The sequence below is a fragment of the Diabrotica undecimpunctata genome, chromosome 9, assembly GCF_040954645.1.
Source record: "Diabrotica undecimpunctata isolate CICGRU chromosome 9, icDiaUnde3, whole genome shotgun sequence".
Taxonomy (NCBI): domain Eukaryota; kingdom Metazoa; phylum Arthropoda; class Insecta; order Coleoptera; family Chrysomelidae; genus Diabrotica; species Diabrotica undecimpunctata.
In genome coordinates this window covers 104975935-104988698 of record NC_092811.1, presented here as the reverse complement: position 1 = coordinate 104988698, position 12764 = coordinate 104975935, and the positions used below count along the sequence as shown (strand labels likewise).

General features: G+C 33.4%; 1 protein-coding gene across 1 annotated transcript in view; it reads left to right on the top strand.

The window, feature by feature from the left end:
• The window catches only part of LOC140450374 (uncharacterized), a 1628978-nt gene that overhangs the window by 1453855 nt on the left and 162359 nt on the right, over nt 1–12764 (top strand). Inside the window, exon 8 of the mRNA XM_072543970.1 lies at nt 6896–7021. Coding sequence (XP_072400071.1) covers nt 6896–7021 — 126 coding nt within the window. The remainder of the gene's footprint in view (nt 1–6895; nt 7022–12764) is intronic.

The window sequence follows — 12764 nt, the reverse complement described above, 5'->3', positions numbered from 1 at the left end:
GTACTTTTTTTTTTCCCATTATTGCTATTTTTTCAACAATAAGCATTAAATTTTCAATTTCTAGCTAACGAAATATTATGTAAAATTGAATAACGAAACTTTTTACTTCCTATAATTTTTTCTCTAGGATCAATATTTTCCGAATTATAAACGAAAATAGGAGCAAAAAAATGGGAAATTTTCAATTGTTTTCAGATTTTGTTAAATAAAAAATTTAGCACAGGGTTTGCGACGGGCGCATATCGTGATTATCGATATTGGGCACATCCTGAAGGGATTCCGGCAAAAAAATAGCTTCCTATGAAAAATGTCCAATCCAAAACAGATCCCGCCTAGACTATATTGATAAAGATGTTATAGACTTTATGGTTGAACTGTTTAATCTAATATATCAAACTGCCACAATACACAAATCCATAGACAATGGCTGCAATCAACCTTTGTGGTAATACCTAAAAAGTCAAGTGCAATATCCTGCTCAGATCACAGAACAATAGCTTTAACGAGCCACACACTTACAACATTTTTGAAAATAATACACAGCAGAATTGATAACACTCTTGAATATGAAATTAGTGACACACGGTTTGGCTTTAGAAATGGTATGGACACAAGAGATAATTTGTTCGGCTTGAATGTTCTGACCCAGAGATGTATGGATATGAATCAGGACATGTACTTATGTTTTGTATATTTTGAAAAGGCATTTGATAAGGTTCAACATAAAAAGCTTATGGATATATTTAAAAGCAAAAATAGTGACAGTCGTGATATAAAAATTATATCTAATTTATATTGGAATCAAACTGCTGAGGTAGGAGTTTAAAACCAGAATACCCGAGATATCAAAATACAGAGAGGAGTCCGCCAGGGATGCGTGCTGTCACCACTACAATTCAATGTGTACAGTGAAGCAGTATTTAAAGAAGCGCTCTCAGATTCAATAAAAGGTAAATCTATCAATAGAAAAGTTTTGAATAACTTGCGTTTCACACACGATACAGTAATAATGACGGATAACAACAATGATTTACAGAACGAAATGCAACAACTTATTGAATGCTGTCATGAATACGGACTAAGATGAATTTGAAAAAAACTAAATGCATGATCATGACTAAATCAGCAGATGCAAACATCCAATTGCTTGTTGAAGATGCTATAATTGAGAGTGTGGATACCTTAAAATAATTAGGAACATAAATAACATCAAATTTAGACCAAACCAAAGAAATTAAGACACGTATTGAAATAGCACGTGCATCATTCGTTACATTTAAAAAGTTTCTTTGTTTTCGGGATATTAGGTTAAAACTACGCCTGAGAATGCTTCGATGTTACGTATTTACTACTCTTCTTTATGGCTTGGAAGCATGGACATTTAAACAAGTGCATCTGAATAAGTTAACCGCCTTTAAATTTTGGTGGAACAGAAAAATCCTACGAATATCCTGAACTCAAACAATATTAAACGGAGAAGTTACTAACTAAAAGAATAGGAAATGAAGCTGAAATAATATTGACTATCAAAAGAAGAAAACTTGAGTACTTGGGTTATGTTACGAGAGGACAAAGATACTCATTATTGCGGCTTACTGTGCAAGGTAACATTAAGGAGCGAAATGTTGAAAGACAAAGAATACCGTGGCTTAAGAACTTGTGGGAATGATATGAATGTGTAGTGCAGAACTATTTAGAGCGGCAGTCAATAGGGTTCGCATAGCCATGATGAAGATGGAACTTAAAGAAAAGACTCAAAAGATTGTTGCTCAACTGCCTAGGCACCATAGTTGGACCAATATTGCTCCCACAACAAGCAGGCTTTAGACTCAATAAAATGTACATAGTATAAATTAGTGCAGTACAATACAACATCCTGTTACATAAAATATATCAGAATATAAGGGATTCCGTTTGTACAGACATGATTTATACCCTAGCAAAACCGTAGATTCTACGTAGAGTTCCAGACCAGTTTAAGTAGCTGGATACCTCAAAAGAATTGGCTTTTGTATGAAAGTGTTCTGTCTTCAATATACTTTATTATCTATATTAATGACCACCTAACTTCAAAATTATTAAAGCACCTTATCTTCTTCTTCTTCTTCCTCTTTATAAGCAATTCTGCTTGTTCATTGATGGATTAATACCTCTATGGAAGGTTGTCACTCCATCTTTTGTGCGGTCGTCCGATACTTCTTCTGCCAATTGGTGACTTATCTCTTGCTATTTTGACGACACGGGTCAACTCCATTCCGCTTATGTGGATATTTCATTCTTTTTTTTTTTTTTCTATTTTGTGACGATTCATTTATACACTGTACGTTAACACTTTCTTCTAATGTCTTCACTTCGCTTTCGCGCACACAGCGTATTTACTGTAATTCTTCTTAGTACTCTCATCTCTGCCGTTTCCATTAGCCTTTGCATTGTGGCTGTGTCGGGTCTTGTTTCTGAGGCGTATGCCATTATTGGTCTTACACTGGCTTTATAAATTGTTAACTTCATCTTAGTGTTGATGTGTCTGTTTTGCCATATAGTGTTATTAAGGCATCGTGACAGTCTATTTGCTTTTTGTACTTGATCTCTCAGTTCTTTGTCCGGGTCTCCACAGCTAGACAGTGTAACTCCCAGGTATTTTATTTTCATTACTTGTTCAATACTGATGCCATCAATTTCTATTTTACATCTGGTTGGTTCTTTGCTGACTACTATTTTTTTAGTTTTCTAAGATGCGATTGTCATATTAAATTCTTTTTCACTTATGTTAAATCTGTGAACCAGTCTTTGCAGACGATCTTCATCTTGGGCTATCAATATTGCGTCGTCTGCGTAACAGAGTATTTTGATTTCTTTGTTTCCCATTCTGTTTCCTTTTCATTCGTTAACGGTTTTGATGATTTCATCCTCCTTATATGCTAATAATCTTGTATTGGCGGTATACGCGAAGGATTTTGGAACCACAAAACATTCCCTCAAGATGGTTGCATGGAAAATTTATAAAGAAAACCAAGAAAAAAAACAGGAAAATTTAAGTAGAGAGGCGTAAAGAAATCATAGTTGCTAGGTGTGGGGGCAGTAGAAATGGGACACATTTTTTACCACAAATACCTGAGAGTTACCCTAAACCGTACTCTTACATACAAAGCGCATTTAACCATGGGCTCTTTTTGCTCTGTAGCAGAATATATTTACCTGGTTTGGTAAAAATCTGAACACGCTAATCAAGTGGATATATAATGATATATAATTAAACGAGACCTGCAGAATAACTATGGGATGCCTAGGACCAATCCCAATAGATAAGCTTTAAGATTTAGCCGATATAGTCCCTCCGAGAATTATACGTACTGCTGCGACTTTGAAGATGAAAAATAATGAGGCATATCTACTATACGGACATTAGCTACCAAAAAGGCTACAACTAAAATTGAGAAAGAATTTTTGACTTAGCACGATTTCATAAGATACATAAGAAGCTATGTGGAAGAATAAGTAGCTCCACCTACCATAATGAAGTTTTCACACAAATGCAACACCACCTGACGTAGATCTGAACTGGAAGGTATGAAAGCAATAATAAACTAAGAAGTAGAGTGAGCTATACTTAAAATAATCTGGCTAGACGGAAGTAACTCGGTGAACTGCCCACCTTATGCAAATGCGGAGAACCAGAAACCATTTAACATTTAGACAGCTGCTTACAATGTTCAGCACCCTGTAAATTGAAAGATCATCTGCTGGCGAAGAAAATGATATTAAAGTCGCCCAGTTTTGGTCAGCCCATAGGTTTTCATACTTAAATCTTGTTACAATGTTTTAAAACATTTCTGCATGCTTTCATGCAGAAATGTTTTCTAAATGTGCCTAGCTTCTTGACATGTTGACGACCACATTGACCCATCTTATTCTATTCACAGCAGCTCGAAATAAATCAGTTGACGTTATACCAGTCCACTTGTTGATATTAGCCAACCAGAATATACGCCTACGTCCAGGGCCTCTCTTACTCTTAATCTTGCCTTGTAGAATCAACTGTAAAAGTTGGTATTTATTATTACGCATGATGAGGCCGAAGTAAGCCAATTTGCTGTTCTTTACGGTGTTAATAATTTCTTTGTCTTTTCTTAGCCTCTGGAGAATAGTTATATTACTTGTGTGGTGTAGATATGAGATCACCTGAGACTTACTCTAATCGTAAGGCTTCAGCTATCTACTCCATAGAGGAGGACACTAAAGGCCATCTTCTGTAAGGCTCCAGCTTTCTTACTCCATAGAGGAGGACACTAAAGACGTAACATCTAAGAATTCTTATGCGTACATTGATACTTAAAGATAGGTTGCAGAGAATTCTTCCTAAGGCTGCTAAAAGAGCTTCTGGCTTTTTCAATACAAGTTGTTATTTCGTAGCTGTGATCCCAAGTATCCTTAATATTGCAGCCCAAATAGCATACTTTTTCCACTCTTTCTAACGGTGTATCGCCTATTGTAATTTGGACGTTTATGTTGGTGTTCTTACCAATGATTATTATTTTTGTCTTCTTGCAATTTAGTTTTAGGCCGTATTTGTTACATGTTTCTACAACGTTATAAATCATCCTTTAAAGCTTTGAGATCAATCTTATATTTTTACCATCCTGATGTTTTTAGGATATCGATTAGTTTCCCATGTGGGACTTTATCAAATGCCTTCTCGAAATCAATAAAATATACATACACATCACAGTTGACATCCCTGGCTCTCTGTATTAAAACTTGCAAACTAAAAAGTGCTTTCCTCGTTTCGAGTCCTGCTCTGAATCCAAATTGAACTTCACTCATGTGTTCTTCTAATTTGGTGTATTTGCGCGAGTGAATGATAGTAAGGAGTACTTTAAGTTCTTGGCTCATCAAACTAATTAATCAATGTTCTTTACATTTTCTTGCGTTGGCTTTTTTAAAAACTGGAATGAATATTGATAGTAGCCAGTCTTTTGATAAATAATCAGTCTTGTAGATGAAGTTGAATAGCTTCGAAAGAGCTGTGATTTGGTGTGCCTCTAATAGCTTTAAAATTTCACCATGCACCTAATCGTATCCTGGTGATTTCCCATCTTGAATTCGCTTGATGGCCATAGTAACTTCTTCGTTTGTTATTTCTGGGCCGTAGGGATTGTTTATTTCAGTCGGACTTCGTGCTTTATCTTCGAATAATTCTTGCATATATTCTTTCCATATTCGTAACTTATCTTCAATGGTAGTCGAAATCTGATCTTCAGTGTCTAGAACTATGTCTGTATTGCATTTTTTTCTGGTGTTCTGTACCTCTTTAATTTTTTTGTGCATATGAAAATCGTAGTGTTTTGCATTGTAATGTTTCAAAAATCATGTACCGATAATATATTTATAATTAGACAACTGCAAGAAAAATCATATTTGTTCAGAAGAAGGCACTTGACAGGGTAAAATTAAAGGACATTATCCACATATTGTACGCAAGGTATTTTTAGGAATAACCAAAACGATCTAAAATATCTACCAGAATCACACAATAAAAGGGAAAGTAGAAGAAAAATCAACTGACCGAATTGAAGCTGATAATGGGATAAGATTAGGTTCTCTAGTTTAACCTGATCATGGATGAAATAATACAAAAGTAAGAACTAAAAAAGGATACCAAATGCGTCCTCCCAACAACTTAAAATAATCTGCTATGCAGACGAAATACTACTCTCTCAAAGTGAAGATGATTTACAATTTAGGCTGCACCAATTTAGTATGTATAACCACCAAAAAATTTAGCAAAAATTACATGAATACAGGAAACAGAGACACAGGTTGCCCTAATTTGGAGAAATAGAAATATCTGAAAAAAAAAACGAAAAGCAGAATTTACAAAAGTCATCAAACCAATAATGACATACGCGGCAGAAACACGACCTAACACAGAGAGGATAAAAAAATATTGGAAACAGCAGAGATGAAAAATCCTAAAAAAATCGATGGTAAGACACTATGGGAGAGAGCTAGAAGTATAGATATAAGACCTAAATGCAAATGACTAATGAGGCTCAATAGATTGCAGCGTGAAAACTGCTCTACCAGGTACAACACCCTGCCAGGTACGTAAGTCGTTTACAGACAATTTTCAACATCGAAAAGATTATATTACCCATGTTCGTCCGTCTAAAGATCTGGTCTACTAGCAAGGATCGATCCAACCGTAAACCGATAATCTCAACGGAGATAAGAGCTCGTGCGACAATCGTAGTGAACTACGATTGCCTAGTAAAGTCACATTGTTCTGAGCCTTTTGACTCTCAGAACTCTAAGAGATATCGTTGCCACCTTTGACTAGAAAGGATACGGTGGACAACATCAAGTACTGGGTAAAAAATAGAAGAGTAGAATGGAACGATCATATAAGTCGAATGACAACAAATAGAGTAGTAAAGACGGCAAGAGACGGTTCCCCGATAAGAAGACAATCAGTAGGAAGACCACGAAAACGATGGACCGATACTGGAGACACATTAAAAATAGACAGAGTCAAATCTACACAGAAAGAAGATGAAGAAGAAGGTTTGGATTTAGAACATAAGAATCTATAAAATTCATCTATTGAAGTAAACAAAGTTTAAAGAAAATATTTTTTTATTCTTTATAATTTATTTTTTTATAAATTTATTGTAGTTTATCTTATTTAGTTTATTAGGTTACTATTGTTTCTAAAATAAACGCACACCCTCTAAACTTTATTTATAGTTATATAATATTGTATAGCCTTAAAACCTCAAAATTTTAAAGATAAAGTAGGCATTTTGTATTCATTTTAACTATATACTTAGCTTTAAAACTTCCCTTCGTTATTTTGTTTAAGTAATGCAAGTTTGAAAACACTTTTTACTTGTTTCAGGCAATCAAGATATATTGATATGCGGCAACTGCAGGGAACTCTTCTCCGAACTCCAGGAACTCCTCGAACACAAAAAAACTTACTGTAAATTGCGTTTCACCTGCAAATGCGATTCAAATAAATCCAGTAAGTCTCGCTTGTTTCTCGTTAGTTTGTTGTCTTGCAGAAATGTATTTACGAAAGTAGCTTTCTGTGTATTTTAAATAGGAGGATTAGTTCTTTGCCGTAATTAGAAAATGTAGTTATTGCTTATTTTATTTTATCTCTTAACTTTTAATATGTTTTATTTATTTAACATAAAATGTTGGTTGTTGAAAGAATTTATTTGTACCTTTTAAAATTTAAAAAATGCATTAAAGGAGTTAAACTTATTTTTGCACCTGCAGACGGGAACAGAAATGTTGCTACCGTGGACGAAAAAAAGATTGATAAAAAAGAAGATGTTTATGAAAAATAAGGTTTTACGTACAATTATTTATTGTTTAAATAAAGATTTCTAAGAAATATTTATCAAAAACTTTATTTTTCTTGATCCATTTAATTTTTTTCATTGTAATAACTTCACAGCTCCTGTGATAACTCGATAGATCCCCATAGAAATATTATTTTTATAAGAGATAAAGCCACAATTTGTTGTAATAAAAATTACACTTTATAATTTTTATTTGACGTTTTAAGATCTCTTCACAAGATTGTAGAGCCATATGTGTGTATACATATTGTACAAATTGTACATCATAAGCGGACCAGAAAGGTTCACAAGAAGGGATTTAAGATGATAACAAAGTTTATCAGAAAAATTCAAAAGGATAGGAAATAGCAACACACAAGAAAGGTCAAAGAACAGCAACTATAGGATATCATATGAATGCAACAATTTTTATGTGGGAGAAACCGTAAGACAGGAAACCATGTTTCAGGATAAATGAGCATGAAACTTACGTCGAAAACAGATACTTAGACAAGACACAGACACAGATATGCCTGAGAGAATGAAAACAGAGGAAAATGCTACTGTAGGTAACATACCACAAAAGTTCTTGAAAATGATAAACACTATAAAGGAAGCAACGTCAAAGAACAAAATGATTTACAAAAACCACTGGTTCGAATACGAATGTAGAACAGATTTAAAAAAAAAAGATCAGATTTGGCATTACAAAGTTTGCGATCGCAAAAACAAGACGACTTAGTAAGGTATATCGAACTACGAAAAAAGTAAAGAAAATCCTAAGAACGCAGAAAAGAAAGTATGTGGAAGATGAAGTAAAACGTATTGAACAAAATTACAAGAAAAATGGAATAAAAATTTTTTACAAAGAGGTAAAACCCATTAAAACTGGGTATCAAGAATGAATGACGAATGAAAGATAAGCAAGGAAATCTGATAGTCGATGAATACTAAATATGTGAAAGGTGTAAAGAATATTTTTAAAAGATGCTAAATGAAAAAGTAACTATTGAAGAAAATTATAATGTTCCTAAACCTCAAATAGTAATAGAAGAAATACCGAAGCTCACAAGAAAAATTCTCAAAATCCTCCCTGGTATTTTGTAGGAGAATACCAGGGAGAATTCGCAAGGAAAGATCAACAACCGAGAAAATGTTTATGCTTTAACAAATCCAGATCAATTGCTATGAATACAATATTTCAGCACAAGTACTTTTCATTGATTACAAAGCCGCCTACAATCCAATAGACAGAAACAAATTAATAGAAACGTTGCCAAGAAAATGCCAGAAAAAATAGTAAGATTGGTAAAAATGACCATAAGACAAACCATTTCTGCTTTGAAATGCAACGGTATAGTCTCAGAAGAATTCGAAGTGAAAAAAAGTGTTGGCCAAGGAAACCGCTTATCTAGCATAATATTCAATATAGTTCCAGAAAAAACTGTAAAGGATTGTGGGATAAATAGGTCCTTCACTATTTTATACAAAAACACCAATGTTTACCATACGTTGATGATGTGGTTCTCATTGCAATACATGGAAAAGAAATAGCAAGTATAGCAAAAAGCCTGATTCGAAAAAGTTCTAAAATGAGACTGAAAGTTAATATTCATAAATCCAAGTACATGGAAACCTCGAGCAAAAAAAATAAACACCAGGGGCTCCTTTAAATTGGAGGTAGAGGATGGATTAGTTGCGAGAAGGTGGATGAATATATGTACTAAGGTACTCTTATTAATCAAACATGTAAGAAAGAAACTGAAATCAACCTGGGACTGACCAAAAGCAACATATGTGCTGGAGCTATGAGCAAAATAATTAAGGCCAAAGATATATCTCGTAATACAAAAATAAGAGTATACAAAACTATAATAAGACCCAAAATTCTATACGCTGCTGAGATATGGACTATGAACAAAACCATACAGAACAGATTGGAAGCATGGGAAAGAAAGATACTTTCTTACAAACGCAGAATGTTTGTTAAAAAGTAGTAGAGGTAAATTGGAGAAGACGAACTAATAAAAAAATGTATTCGTTTTGTATATTTTCGATATTTCATAAAGATGAGTATACTGACTATAATTTTTGAAGGTATATATTCTGGCGAAAATTGCGTATTTTGCGAAAGGCCATTGAAAAATAGAATAACGATAGAAGTACGAGCGCAAGAAATATATGCAACTTGAGATCTGCAGATGATATAACTATTATCGCTAACTGAGAAAAAATAATGAATGATCTCTTAGTTTATAGACGAGTTTATATCAAAGAAAAGCCACCAAATAGCTGATGACATTGAAATTAGACTCATAGAGAGCTTAGTTTTCCCTGTTTTCCTATATGTTGCTAAATGCTGGATTCTCAATTGGTATAAGGGCTACGAAATATTTCATTGGAGACGAATGCTTAAAATCCTATCAATGGTTCGAAGAACAATTGAGTCAATACTATACAATTAAACATAGAGAAAAATCTAAGATGGCAAGTAAGGGAAAAAATAGCAGGCACAATTTTTATAGGGCTGGTTATAATAAGCTTACCATATAAGGAAAGATTAAATGTTAAAAAACTCAAGCAACTCATGCAAGTCTCACAAGATATAAGGCAAAGTTTTTGCAATCATGTGTATTTCGCCCCCAAAATGTGTAATAGTGACAGAAAACAGAAGAAAGCGGAAGTAAATAGAAAATATTAACAAATATAATTATGACATTATGCTATCTGTAACAGGTTAACGCCCAAGAAATAGAAAAAAAAGCAAGACCTTGCTATAATAAAGTTCTTTGGTAGTGTGACAAATATTATTTAAATTTCAATTTCAATAAAGATCTGTATATCCTGTTTGTCGTTGGCAGTTTGGTGTGAGGTTGGTTTCTAAGTTTTATCCATTATAACTGTTAGATTTCCCTTATCTGCCTATTTAACCCATCTTTGATAAAAGATCTTGTAGCTTTAATTGCCTTTTGCTTATATTTTGTTTTTAATTGTGTAAAGTTTCACAGAGTACTCTGCATTTTTGTTTTGCATGTGTTGACATATTTCTACTAGAATATATCTAGTATATATCAGTAAAATTTATAGGCGAGGAAATGAGGTACTAAAAAGGTATAACTGGGGGATTTTGTGGTTGCCGAATACGAATATTATAACGGCGACGATCCTTGAGCTAGATGGTGCCCAGAATATACCTCGTTTCCTAGGGTTTTATGTTATTTTTATTCGAAAGTCATTACTCTTACATAAGAGTGTTTTTCGAATTGCGAAGCACGATTATTTCGTTAATAAATAACCTCAGAATACCTCATGATACTTTATGTACAGCTTTAACAAATTATCAAAAACATAATTTTTTATTTAATCTCAAAAGTAGAAATGCGAAGAATTCTATTGACGAAACCAAAATTCAGATCTTAGTTTTAATCTGTTCCTTCTATAAATTGCAAGGCAAAACAGACGATGCTAAAGATATAAGAGCGATATGACAAATCTAAAAGTAGCATTCCACAGCATATTTACTCGTCTAAGCAAAAATCTTTGACGAATTGGTTGGTGGAAGTCAGAAATTTAATTTTCGACAGCACATCACAAATATGTGAATGTTGGCAGTAATTTAAAATATCTATACTGATCAGTATTCATAAAAACGTAATATAGGTTGATCATTTTCCATAATAAACCTAATATATACTACAGGGTGAGTCATGAGGAACTTTACATACTTCTACCATATGTAGAGTCCCTCAGGGAGCATATCATGTGGCCACTAAAAAATGTCAACTCCTCTTCTTTATTAATTAACATGGTGATTTGTGTAATTGACCATTTATTTCATTTTATTGTAGTGTATATACGGCTCATTTGTTTTTTTTAATTTTTGCATGATACAGTACACTACTGTCAAGCATTCGACTGGTATTAGCTAAACTAAAAAATTCCAGGACTGGCTTTGGAAAAATTAATTTAGGGATTCGTATTAAATATTACACCCTGTATAATTTTTTTTTAAAATGCAATAAGAGATTTTCAAACTACATAAATAGCCAATGAAATCGACATATGCGACAATGTTGTCGCACTTTTATTAAATTTTTAGTGAACGATCAAATCTTACCAAAAATAGAACAACCATAATGAAGTATCAAATTATAAGGTATTAATTTAAACAAATGTTATAAATTTCGAACATTTTAATTAAAATGAGTTCCTACAACATAATCTAATACGTAGAAAATTAACATCTTTACTGTCACTTTGTATTATCTCTACGATAGAATCAATTGTTTTTCAATTTTAAATTTTTACTCATAGATCGTATTGGGGCATTATTTTCGATAAATAATAAATTAAATTGATTAAAAAGTCAAACCTCTTGTATGTGTTAGTTTTTGTTGATTGTTAATGATTAAAATTTTATGTCAAATAATAATACATTGCATCAACTGTACTAAATAAAAATAAATCTAAAAAAGTTTAAAATGAAGGTTGGCGTTGACCGTTTGACGTTTCTTGATATTTTATACCCATTGTCATTATTGTCATTATCAATTGTTATTTATGTGTACAAGAATACATATTTCTTCTGTCATATCTACGTTAAGTACATTGTGTTAGTTTTGGTAGAGCTTTTGTTACTTTCGTTCAAAATGCCACATCAGTTTTCGACCACAGAATATGCAGACATAATATTTGTTTATGGATTCTGTAATGGGAATGGTAGGGCCGCTAGTAGAGAATATCGCAGAAGATTTCCTAATCGTCGAACTCCCAGTCATCCAACATTTGGGTCAGTTTTTAATTATTTGCGAGAAAATGGCACTTTTCCTAGTGGAACAACAGAGCGACATGTAGATGAAGCGCAGGAAGATGACATTATGGACGCCGTTACTATGAACCCTACAATAAGCACTAGACAAGTAAGTCGAGAACTCAATGTTACTCAATCAAAAGTAAGTAGAGTCTTACAAAAAAATAATCTATACCCATATCACATTCAAATGGTTCAGCAACTACATGCTGGAGATGAGATCGATAGGTTGGAATTTTGTAGATAGATTAACAATAATCGACCAACGCTATACAGGACACTATTTACAGATGAAGCCCAATTTACCAGAGACGGGATAAATAATTCACAAAATTCACATGTGTGGGCAGAAGAAAATCCCCATGCTATTCGAGAACGTCGTTCTCAGTTAAGGTTTTCGGTTAACGTGTGGATTGGTGTCATAAATAACCAATTAGTAGGTCCTCACTTTTTTGATGGTCCTTTAACAGGGCAGGTCTATTTGAACTTTCTACAAAATATTTTGCCGAATTTGCTTGCCAACGCGAACGTTGCTATCCGAGGGATGTATTTTCAGCATGATGGGGCACCCCCACACTTTTTACTGGCAGTGAGACAACATCTCAATA